The following is a 12,884-nucleotide window of genomic DNA, read 5'->3' on the forward strand; positions in this document are numbered from 1 at the left end:
AACATTCAATGAGATAGAATACACTGCCACAAAGATATGACACAGTAAGAATATCTCTTTTAAATATTAGGAATAGACCCCTTAAACCAGTACTTGGACTGACACTGAATCTCAGTGCTATTTTTTGCCCAACCTGTTGTATCCTCTCATTTCTGATTTCTGCAAGCAGCTACTTCTAAACTTTGATGCAGAATCATGGGGAAATGGACACTTTTGAATGGGAATGAAAGAACAGGAGCACCAAGTGCTTCTCTCACAAATATGGGTGCCTGTGAGATCTATGAATATATTGCGCATGTTACAAAATGGTGTATCCAATACTATTTTCCCCTCCCTTACTAAGTGCCCCAAGAATTGTGATAAAGCTTCAAGAACTGTAACACAGCAACAACGTGCAAAACCAACTGTAAAATGCAGGTGCTGAAGCAATTCACAGATCTATACCAACCATTCCTTCAGAGTCCTACAAGCTCTTCTCCCCCACTCTTTCTCCACAGAAATTTTATGGAATAAAAAAAGGAGGAACCCACTACTGTCCATCTTTATGACTGGGAAGAAGGGAAGCAAGAGATCATTCTTCAATCCCGCTAACCCAATTACTGCTACTGGGTTAAGGTTCCCATCGTCAATCCCCTTTTCACACCTTCCAGGCCCTTATGGCTTCAGGGAGCTGTCATTTATCATAGCTGTTATAGGTGCAGCATCATAGCCAACCTGGCCCTACAACTCCCATGTTGGCATAATGAAGTGGAAGAAGATGATAAAAAAAGTTGAGAATACTATCTCCTCAGCCCCCATCAGCATAACTTGCTTCTCTATAAGCAGCAGTTTTGCTGCATAAAAGTTAGAAAGCTGTCATATAAATGAACATTATAGTTCAAATGAATTGGACTATATATATTTAATAAAATAGCACTATAAATATTTGGAACATGACTTTTCACCCAGGCTGTCATTAAAATAAATAAATCAAGACACACCTGAATGGATATTGTATTATTTCATGATATATTCTGCTTATTCAAAGACATAGTCATGTCAGTTTGGAAAATCAGTATGCAAAGGGATCTTGCAGCTCCTTTAAGAATAACTGAAAGATAGAAGTTAGTAGAAGAGCTTTCATAGACTTGATCCTACTTCCTCAACAGTCTCAATAGCCTACAACAGGCCCAAATACATCTAAGGAAGTAGGCTCAAATCTACAAAAGCTGATGCTACCAATTTCTGTCTTTTAGTTAGTCTCAAAGGTGCTGTAATATCTCTTTTTATTCTGTTTATGATAGTTATAAAATAAGGTAGGGATCAATGGAAAGCAGAGTATACAGCAAAATGTCCCACAAAAAAGTACAGTCCCTCCACATTCACTGGTGTTCAGGGCACAGGACCCCTGTGAAGGTGGAAAAACTGCAAATAAAGCACTCTTTTTTTACCCAAAAGAAGACCTCTCTAGGAATCTCTAGGTCCTCTAATGCAACTCTATCTGCCAAACATTCATCATAGAATTGTGCCGGAGGAGCAACAAATGCCTAATAGAGTATTCTCTCTAGGAATCTCTAGGTCCTTCAGTGTGACTTTTGATTAAAGTTGACCACAGAGTTGCACTGGAGGACCTAGAGATTCCTAGAGAGAATATATTAATAAAATACATGAATAATCAAATTTGCAAAGGTGGAGGGACAACTATATTCCTTTATTAGTTTCAGCAGCTTCTTTGAGCTGTTGTCTTCCCTGTCTCTAATAGTACACACTAGAGTTTAGATTTATAATCCAATCATTAAAGCACAGATACCATACCCCTAATTAGTGCTAAATGCACACTACTGCATAAGATTGTTGTAAACAAGGAAAAGATCAGGAACCAAACACAAAAAACAAAAACAAAATGGACTTACAATTAAATGATGCCCGCTTAATAAATTCCAAAGCCATTTTACGTCATAGGGCTTGAAGACAATAAGAACTGCAGTTGTGTTCGGGTCATAGTGAAGTGGATCTGAAAAAACAGATTCTGGATAGAAGAGCCGGTATGTTGTCTTCCTTCCAACATCTTGTTCATAGCCTACAACAGGTCCGTTATTCATTCTATTGGGGAGAAACATTTTTCTAAAAGAAATGCTATTTATGTGAAAAATCAATACCATTTTTATTTGATACAATACAACTTCACTGCTGCTACAGCATGTTAGAAGCAGGTCTAAACTAAGATATTTCACTGTTTGAGGTGAAAGACATGATGCCAACACACTACTACCACTCCATTCCACATACAGAAGCTGACTGGACTGTTAGTAAACAGAACAGGCATCTCCCATTACACTTGAGGGCAGCAAGGCCTTTAGCAAGGTCAGGCAGTACCCATCTATACACATATTTCATCCTACAAGACAGAAAGTAGTCAGGAGGAACTGCCAAGGGACTACCTTTCCTGTCTGTAGTGTGTTGTGTTTTCTGAAGAGTGAGGAGTGCCGTTGTTGGGTATTTAATTCTAAACTGCTCAGAGGCCATTATTAGTTGCTTTAGCAGGCCTCTTTCTCTGCTTGATTTTCCTGTAACCACTTGCGGGCCTCCTGAGATAAGCCATGCAAGTGGTCAGGGGTCTTTTATGCACAGGCCCACAGGAGGAGAATCCAAATCATGTGACATCCTGCTTTGAACAACTTTTCCAGTACTTTACAGATAAAATGCACTCTGACTGCGATGATATGGTTAATACAGATGCAGCAGATGTAACTTTAGCCCCTGCTTGTTCAATGATAATGGACACTTTTCAGTTTGTACAGCCCAAGGATGTGGGCAGTATTCTTGGAGGCAAAAAAAATACCACATGTTCGTTAAACCCTGACCATTCCTGCCTTATCAAAAAAAGCCAGAGAGGGACTTGCTGAGAGGGAATAGGAAACAGTCAAGGCACAGTTCCAAAACACTAGAGGTTATAAGACTATTGTTGAGAAAGGTCCCAGATGCCACTATATAGACCAGTTTCCATTATTCAATTTCTGGGTGAAGTTTTCCAGCTCCTGGATGAGATGGATCTTCTTTGGATTACTGTAACACAATCTATGTGGGGCTGCTTTTGAACAATTATTTGGAAAGTTCAGCTGGTCCAAAGAGTTATAGTTCCACTACTGAACAAGGCAAGTCTAAGAGAGCATACAACTTCCTGTTTATAACAGCTCCACTGTCTATTAATGTATTTTGGAGCACAAGTGAGAGAGCTAGTAATTACTTCTAAAGTTCTTACTGCTAATTACTTCTAATTACTTCTAAAGTCCAAGTTATCTAAAGGGCTGTATTCTCCCACAACAACCTGCTCTGATTTTGAAATCTTCAGTGGAAGCCCCTCTCTCAGTCCCACCACTCCAACAGCACATTCCTGTGTGCCTCTTGATTCTTGCCTGTTGTGGGACGTGGGGGACAGGGAGCTGCTCCGTGGCCACTGCCATGCCTTCTGCTTTGTGCAGCAGCTAGCTAACCAACAGTGTCTGGCTTGACAACACCTGGCTCACCGCCATCTTCAGTTAGTACTTCTTGGCCAAGACACCCTTGGGAGCAGTGACTGAGTGGCTGGCTGTTCGGCCTTCCTTCCTTTTGTTCTCACATGTGTGTGGTAGTGTCACCAAGAGAAGTACACAGCTGGGGGCCTCCATGCCTCTCTCAGCTGAGAAGCATGAACTGGAGGTGGTGGTGAGCCAGGCAGATGCTGCTGGTCTGAAGACTGTTATGCAAAGCAGGTGGTGGTGAGGGGGGAAGCCCCCATCTTCCTTACCTTGTGACTGGCAAGGATGAAGAGCACAGGGAGCTTGCCAAGCCCCATTGGGAGGGAGAGGGGGAGGGAAGGCAGGAAGGAAGGTGGGTGAGGTGGGGGCAGGCAAAGCCAGACTGCCTCCTTAGCCCCCTCTCCATCTCGCTCAACCTAGAGTTCACTACTATCCATGGTTTAGTGTATCTACACAAAATCCAGGAACATATTCCCCACAGATACAGGGATCATACCATAATTCCATTTAATAAGCTCTGCTTAACATGAGAAATTATATTTACCTGATTACGACATCATAGGAATCAATTGTCTCCCCCAGACTCTTGTTTCGAAGGACACCTCCGTTGCCAACAACCACACATTTTTTACAGGGTGGACTGCTGAATGAAGACATCATGACTCATTGAAGTTTTGTGAGGAAACTGTATATATATTTTTGGAGGGGGGAGTTAAACATAAACTATTTGCAACATTATTAGCAGAAATATACAAAGCCATGCATATTGACAATGAGGGAAGAAAAAATGGTGTAATTCCTGTAAAGAACTGTCTGTTGCAGAAGAAAAAGACAATGAAATGTAAATGAGAAGCCCTTAGATAATTGGGGAGAATTAGTTGTAATGTTTTTCAACTCTTCTGCCAGCCTTTAAATCTTCCTGATAGTAATAATAATACTTTAAAATGTTATAAGACAAAAGACATGTAGCACCATGCCACAGTAACTGAGCTTTAGTATGAGTATAGTCATAAGATGATGGACTAATCTGGCAAAGTCAGGTGCTTTCAATGATATTCTAAGGACTGGAAGAACCAAGACCCATTCATGCTACAGAATTATAGCGCTGTTATTACAGTTTAACTGTCATGGGTCCATACTATGGAATCTTGGGAGTTGCAGTTTGGTGAAACACTACAACTCTCTGGCTAAGAATTCTAAATATCCCTCCCAAAGCTGACAATCCCAGGATTCCATAGGATGGAACCACGGAAACTAAAGTGAAATAATAGTGCTATAATTCTGTAATGTGAATGAGAACAGAACTATGGATATGTCACAGAGTTAAGAACAAAACTATGACCCTCTCCTATTATCCTCTTCTTAAGTGCACTCATTAATATACATATGTAAATATACAGTGCCCAGTATGGACAACAGCAATAGCAATAAGCAAATATTTTTCTACACTGCTTATCAGTGCAATTAAGCACTCCTTAAGTGTAAGCGAATTGCCCCCAACAAGCTGGGTATTCGTTTTAGCAATCTTGGAAGAATGCAAGGCTGAGCTGATCCTGAACCCTGGCTAGTATTGAATTCAAAATTGTGATTTTTTGCGAGTGAGTGGCTGAACTACAGGCATTTAACTGCTGCGCCACCAGGTTAAGTCTTAGGCCCCATACAGACAGGACAAAATAAAGCTGCTTTGGGTCACTTTAAAGTATGCTGTTTAAATTATGCATGCATCCTATGAGTACGAAAGCCATGCCTAAGGACTGGAGCATGGCTTTGGCATGGCTTCCGGGCTCTTAGGATGCATGCCTCATTTAAACAGCATACCTCAAAGTGACCTGAAGCAGTTTTATTTTGACCTGTTTGTATGGGGACTTAGTTTAGCTATCCCAAAACAAACCTTCTCCCTGCCCCATACATCACCAGTCTTCCCATCTGAATCAGAGGAAGGTTGGTATATAAATGCTTCTATTAAAATACAATGAATTAATTGCTTCCCAGCTGTGGGAAGTAGATGTTGTTCTAAAAAAACACACTTTCAGTTTTGTTGGCAGCAAGGTAGTAGCTACTTCAGTCTCCTTGCCAGCACCTCTGCTCTCTTGCTGTCTCTCTCACACATACTCTCACACACAGAGGCACAGGCTATTCCATATGGTGCAACCCACATTACTAGGGTGTGAAAAGCATACAAGTAGGGCCAGTTGCATAGGTCTTTCCCACTTGATTTCATTCCAAAAGCATCAAAATACACTGCATAAAAGTGAAACTCCATGGACATGGTAATGCTGGTGTATGAGAGAGGAAAGGAGAGCTCATGATACCCTGCAGGAGGCCTACACTGGTAATAGTACATGAAGAAATCAACTCCAAATTCAAGAAAACAGTCTCCTCCTCATTCTCTATTTTAAAAAATTATATAAATTGCAATAGCATTGGAAACTCATATTTAACACAATGCTGCATTGTTTATATTATAAATGAGTGAGCAACCCTATCAGGGAAGATGGAGGAAAACACAGCAGACATACTGCCATGTTCTGAATCCTGCTAGTCAGGGCAAACAATGCCCATCCCCCCCCCCCCCCCCCCCCCAATATCTATGAGACAGAATCAATCTAAGGATGGATGTAGTTTCTGGATTTTCTGAGGGACCTTATGGAATACTGGGATGTTTAAGATTCTTGGAGCTGTAGTCTTAACAAAGTAGCATTTCCAAAGTTGGATTTAAAAAAAAAGCTCCCATGTTCAAGCCAACAACTCAAGAACTACCCTTCCTTTTTATGAAAAGGATCAAGATAGCCTGTTCTTCTGTTAAAAACTGATATACACACTCACACCTCCCAAAACAGTACTAACTGGCATTCAGAATTCAGCTAATCCAAGATTAAACAACTGTCCAGATGTTGTTAGACTATAGCTCCCATCAGCCCCAACCAGCCTAGCCAATGATGAGGCAGGGACGTAGCCAAGGGAGGGGTCCGTGGGGTCCGGACACCCCCCCTTCCATTAGATACAATAAATGGTGCATGCTGCTGCACCCAAGCCCAAGCCCCATTATAATGGTGGCACTTAGTCTGGACCCCCCCCTTCCCAAAATTCTGGCTACATCCCTGGATGAGGGATGCTAGGAGTTGCAGCCCAACACTATCTGAATGGCCACATGATTCTCCCCGTGATTTAAGCTATACTCAGTGAAATTCTGTATCACATGACCTGTATTATTTTAACAAGCATCCTAACTTAATGGAAATTATATATATATATATATATATATATATATATATATATAGTAAAGTCTGATAGCTGCATGAACTCACCTTTCATCTTCAGGAAACACCCCACAGTTATTCAGTCTTGAAAGTGCCATATGAAAGAATGTTTCTAAAACACAAATTATTATTTTTTAAAAAATAATCCTTGATAAACAAATTGGTCCATTGTCATAACAATAAAATACAACATAATCACATTGGATGTGTGTGTGTGTGTGTGTGTGTGTGTGTGTGTGTGTGTGTATAGAGAGAGAGAGAATCATGCCAGCCCTCTAGAGTTCTGTTTAGGATTTCCCCCCTCCCCGCTTCCTTTTGAGTTAATAGCTGGAAAGCTCACTCAAGCACACAATCTGAACAAATATTGTGTGAGGGCTGTAGCACCCCAGTCACAATAATTGCTCCAGTATCAGAATGAATAAAAGGCAACATTCATCTCCTCATTCTAAATTAATTGGTGAAAAGGTCTGGAACTGGGGTCTGCATTCCCCCTCTGCCCCCCCCCCCCAGATGATGGAAAGTACATCTGATGGATATCCCCAGAAATAAATTGCAAAAAAGCTGTGTCTTCATTTTCCAGCTCTCCACAATCTCCTTCTGAAACTCAAATATTTATATAAAGAGAGGGCAACTATTCATGGACCAAGAGCTAATATTCAGTCCCAGTGATCCACCACAAGACACATCAGGCAAAGAACACTGTGGAGCTTGCAACTTGTAGGAGATTGCCACTGGCACACTATGAGTAGAAAGATTATTCTTCAGGTTAAAGAAAAAAGGAGTCAATGTTGGCAGAAATAACTTCAGGAGCACCAAAGTTTGCACATATGATGGCTTGTAGGATTTTAACTTTTGTGCTCAGTTGTATATCTTTCCATTTTAGAATCTTTTCTAGTTCTTTCATAGCTACCCACCCCATTCTTAATCATCTTCTGATTTCCTGACTGCAGTCCCCATTTCTATCAATGTTTGATCCCAGGTATGGGAATTCCTTTACTATTTAATAATAATAATAATAATATGTTTTATTTATAAACCGCTATTCCAAATAGATCATAGCGGTGTACAAGAAAATTATAAAACAGTACAAGAAAAATCTACAATTAAGATACACTGTATCTTCAGGCTAGCCCCTGATGACGCTGGGCCAGCCTGTTCTCTCCCTCAACGGCCAAAAGATGACAGTTATGGAGGGAGGGCACTCAGTCTTCAGGCTAGCCCCTAATGACGCTGGGCCAGCCTGTTCTCTCCCTCAACGGCCGAAAGATGACAGTTATGGAGGGAGGGCACTCTGTCTTCAGGCTAGCCCCTGATGACGCTGGGCCAGCCTGTTCTCTTCCTCAACGGCTGAAAGATGAAAGTTATGGAGGGAGGGCACTCTGTCTTCAGGCTAGCCCCTGATGACGCTGGGCCAGCCTGTTCTCTCCCTCAACGGCCGAAAGATGACAATATAATAAAAACTTTTATCTTAGGGATCTAATATACCTTCCTTGTTGCAAGAGTTTGTTGTCTCAATGTTTGACCAGATTCTAAGATGGGATAGAGGTGGTCTCACAGTTCACAAAGCATTCACAAATTCAGTAAATGGAAAACACGTTTCAACAAAAGTATCATGGCTTATTAGCACTGCTTTATTTATTTTTACTTTATTTATTACAAGAATTTATATCCCTCCTTTCTGTCATAATGGGATTCAAGGCCGGTTACAATAATTTTTGCTTTTGTCATCCTCAGTCTCTTTAGTCTCTTAGTCACCCCATTCTTAATCATCTTCTGATTTCCTGACTGCAGTCCCCATTTCTATCAATGTTTGATCCCAGGTATGGGAATTCCTTTACTATTTCTATTACTTCATTGTCTAGGTTGAACCTGTGAAGTTCCTCAGTGGTCATTATTTTGATTTTCTTTATGCTCAACATTAAGCCTGCCCTTTCACTTTCTTCTTTGATCTTCCTTAGTAAGTGTTCCAGGTCTGTGAGGTTTTCTGCTAGTACTATGGTGTCATCTGCATATCTTCTATCAGATGTGTTGGCACTCCTATGTCTTTAAGGGCATTCCATAGCCTTTCATGATCTATGCAGCTTTGGTATAATCTATAAAGCACATACTGATTTTCTTTTGGAATTCCCTGGTGCACTCAATTAGCCATCGTATGTTTGCAATGTTGTCCTTAGTGCTTCTCCCTTTCCTGTACCCCACTTGGACCTCTGGGATTTCTCTCTCCATGTATGGTTGGAGTCTACGTTGCAGAATTTTGAACATGATTTTGTTTGCATGGGAGATCAGTGCTATGGTCTTAAAGTTGCTGCAGTCTTTTGTGTCTCCATTTTTGTGGATGGGGATGTACACTGGTTGCTTCCAATCTGTTGGCCATCGTTTTGTTTTCCATACCTGTTGACATATGTTGGTTAGCACTACAGTTGACTCTGACAATGTGCATTCTAGCAGTTCAATTGGAATATCATCTGTTCCTGTTGATTTGTATTTCACTAATTCTCTTGTTGCAGTTTCCACCTCACTTTTTAGAATGTGAGGTTGATCTATTTAGGTGAATGCCTATTTAGGGTTAATATATAACACATGAACATCCAACTGTTAAACAATGAACTTTTCATATCTGTCCAGTTATATGGAAACAAAATACAGATACCGAGAGGGAAATCTGTATCTTCTGAATTCGTCCCCAAAGCCCCTACCTTTGTTTGTACCATACTGTCTTATAAATAAGGAAACTTTAATAACATGGCAATAAAAATGAAGGGATTCCTTTCATAATTTAAGCTTTCAGAATGTAATATTTAATATTGCATATGTCAACAGTGCTTACCTGCTCCCCTTATTCCATAAGGTAGTTCAAAGTTGAAGCTTCCATGCAGCTCAGACATTTCCAAAAAATTATGGGAGCACAGAAAGGGGTAGACTATATCCAGACTTGCAGGAGAAGAAAAAGGGGTGAAAATGTTATTTTAATTTCCATTTATTTAAGAATTTATATCTCATCCTCAGGGGTATACAAGTTGTCGGGATAAAATAAAAAACAGGAAATTAAATAAAATTTAAATACATTTATTTATTTAACTAATTTTTAAAATTATGTTTATTGGGTTTTCTTAGAATACATAAAATAGTTAAATGTACATTTACACTTATGTAAAATTAACAGAATGGAATAAAAGAGAAAAGAAGAAAGAAAAAAAAGGAAAATCAGATTTCTATTTATACATTGAGTTCCCATATATGTAAATCTTCTCTCATCTCGAACTTGTCACTTGTCATTATTCCTCTTTGACCATGAGTGTCATTATCATCAGCTGTCTCATTGGTTTCTTCCCCTTTTTTCCATTTACGTGCTTGTTACTCTACTAGTACCAAATTTTCTCTATCTTTCCCCATTTCTTTTCATATGCTTAATTTGTTTTACCTGTAGTGTACATCGACAATTTGTCCATTATTAATAACTCGCATAGTTTTAATTTCCATTCTGCTATACTAGGTATTCTTTGAGACTTCCAATATTTGGCATAAACCATTCATGCTGCAATGTTTGGGAAAGTGGTGAATGCTTAGTAAGATGACAAAAATGTTTATGGGCTAGAAAATATCCAATCTACGGAGAAGCATATACTCCTCAAACAGATCAAAGTTCTTATTAACAACACTAAGGAATTTCCAACTGTTACAAGATTAAGAGCAAGACTATAAAGTCAAGATGTAGAAACTCCAGCCTGTTACTTTCCCCAACATGTGTTTGACTAGTTCATCAGCTTGAAGTTACAAATATGTAGAAAATTAAATTTCAATTTATTTTTAAATTTATTTTAATCTCCATATACACTCACACATATAGACAACAAATAGACAACAACAGTTTCAAAAACATGAGATTTTGTATAGGGTCATCTTTGTTTGACTCATCTTTTAGGTTAGGTTAGGGACTTGTGGGTTTATTGTTTTATCATTGTGTATTGTATAATCATATTGTTACCCGCCTCGATCCCCAAAATGGAAGAGGCGGGATATGGACAGGTTGCTTACCTGTAACAGTATTTCTTCGAGTGGTCATCTGCGAATACATACAAATGGGTTGTACTGCTTTCCCGTTCTTTCCCCAGTTCCTTTTTTCCGCCGCGTTTGCTGCCTTTGGGAACTTCGCTCTTCTTATCTTCGTCAGAATCACTGGTAGTTGACCACAGACCGTTTTTTGACCACTCTTTGCTTGACCCTTGACTGCATTTGTTCTCTGGATTGACTTCCGTTACTGACCTCGGCTTGTTGACCACGACCCGTAACCGGATCATGCCATCGGTGCCCTTCAAAAAATGCACCGTTTGCGGAGGTGAAATCCCCGGTCAGGACCCCCATTTGGCTTGTCTCCTGTGCTTGGGAGAGGCGCACATCCCATCATCCTGCGCCTTGTGTAAATCCCTCACTCCCCAAGCGAGGAAAAACCGAGAGACCAGACTAAAGGCGGCCATCTATTCCAAGGTCTTCGCCGCGGGTGCCATGTCTTCTCTGGGGCCCCCCTCTTCCACTGGGTCGGCGCCGTTACCAGCTCTTCCCGAGGCCCCGACCCAGCTCATGGCTGAACCTCCAACTCTCTCGGAGGTGGCTCCCCGCGAGGAACCGGACGCCGACACCCCTTCGATGGACATTTCTCGGGCGTCCAAGAAAGATAAACGCCCAAAGAGCTCTAAGGAGAGCCGCGCTTCTGGAAAGGACTCGAGCGCCCAGAAGGGGTCAGCCTCGAGATCCTCGGCCCCTAAGGCCTCGACCTCAGCGAGCTCAACTAAGGGCTCGGGATCCACACCTTCGGTCCCGAAGCCTTCAGCTTCAGCAGACTTGGCTTCGAGGTCTTCGACCACCAAGGTGACGACTCCGGCCCCGACTACCGCGTCACCCTCGGCCTCCAAGAGGACACATACGTCTCCCTTGGGAGACCAGCACCCTCTGGCCAAACGGCACCGCTCTGACAAGCGGGATTCAGACAGCTCCCGACACAGGGAGGCCTCTCGGGACCGGCCGGCCTCCGAGCGCAGACCCCGGGAATCTCGCCCTGTTGACAAGGCCTCCAGGGTTGGGAGCTCCAAGACTACAGAGGCTCCTTCTACTCGTCCGGACCGCCTTCGCAGCTCCCCTTCTGATGGTCGTGCCCTGCCTAGCTTTCGACACATGCCGGATGACACTATCGACGTCATCTCAGAACCCGCCTCTCCAGCGAGCTCCACACATAGTCGACGCTCGGTCACCCCAATGCCCAGATCGGTTGTCCATACCGCCATGGTCCACCGGGCCGCCTCTCCTTCCCCTCCAAAGGAGCCAAAGAAACCAGACTACCTCTATGACAGCGAGATGGACACCTACTACATGGCTGTCCCACGTGGTTCCGTTGCATCCCGCTTTGGGTCCCCATCTCGGAAGTCCAGACCAGAGCCGCTCACTAAGCCTACTCGTGACGCCTCAGCTTCTTCCCGCCGGGCAGGCGTTGCCCCAGACCTCCAAATAGTGGACCCGGACCCCGATGAGGAGGCCCTCTCTCACACCCGGTACCGTCCCCAGAGTGTCTCTGGTTCCTCGGATGCCGAGGACTACCAGCCTTCCGTCCAGGAGTTTGCCCAGCCTGGTGCCCTGTCGCCCACTGATGATGTCCGCACCTTTGCTGAACACGTCATCAAGATGTCAAACTCACTTGACATCCAAACCTCCCAGGTAGAAGATGAGGCCTCGGACCCCATCGAAAGGAGGATCCACGGAAAGCTGCCCACTCCACCAGCAATCCCTTTGCTACCGTCGCTGGAAAAGCTGGCGAGACGCTCGTGGGAAGCTCCCGCTTCGACGGCTTCCAGCAACCGCAGGATAGAGTCCCTCTACAGGATTGCTCCTTCCACTCCCTCATGGCTCTTTGGACACCCGAGGCAAAATTCAGCCATCATGGAGGGCGCCCAACGGACATCGACCCCGAAATCGTTCGTGATGCCAGCAGACAAGGAGGCGAAGAAGGTGGACGCTTTGGCCAAGAAGGCCTATTTCTCATCAGCCCTGGGGATCAGAGTGGCCAACTATAACGCCTGCATGGGGGCTTATATCCAGTGGCTGATGGAGAAGATCTCCCCGCTTATTCCCGACCTTC

The 12,884-nt window shown here is 42.7% G+C and overlaps 1 protein-coding gene across 4 annotated transcripts in view; it reads right to left on the reverse strand.

The window, feature by feature from the left end:
* The window catches only part of ST3GAL6 (ST3 beta-galactoside alpha-2,3-sialyltransferase 6), a 69,377-nt gene that overhangs the window by 12,059 nt on the left and 44,434 nt on the right, over positions 1-12,884 (reverse strand). For 2 of the 4 annotated variants that reach the window (XM_089512416.1, XM_089512419.1), the window contains 4 exons: positions 9,585-9,688; positions 6,806-6,869; positions 4,042-4,140; positions 1,893-2,082 (listed from right to left, as the gene is read on the reverse strand). In XM_089512416.1, the coding sequence (XP_089368542.1) occupies positions 1,893-2,082; positions 4,042-4,140; positions 6,806-6,869; positions 9,585-9,688 (457 nt within the window). Of the gene's footprint in view, positions 1-1,892; positions 2,083-4,041; positions 4,183-6,805; positions 6,870-9,584; positions 9,689-12,884 lie in introns of those variants that run through there. The other 2 variants (XM_089512417.1, XM_089512418.1) reach the window with 2 other exon arrangements.

The sequence above is a fragment of the Sceloporus occidentalis genome, unplaced genomic scaffold, assembly GCF_023333645.1.
Source record: "Sceloporus occidentalis isolate IW3139 unplaced genomic scaffold, rSceOcc1.0.p SCAF_2, whole genome shotgun sequence".
NCBI classification, from domain to species: domain Eukaryota; kingdom Metazoa; phylum Chordata; class Lepidosauria; order Squamata; family Phrynosomatidae; genus Sceloporus; species Sceloporus occidentalis.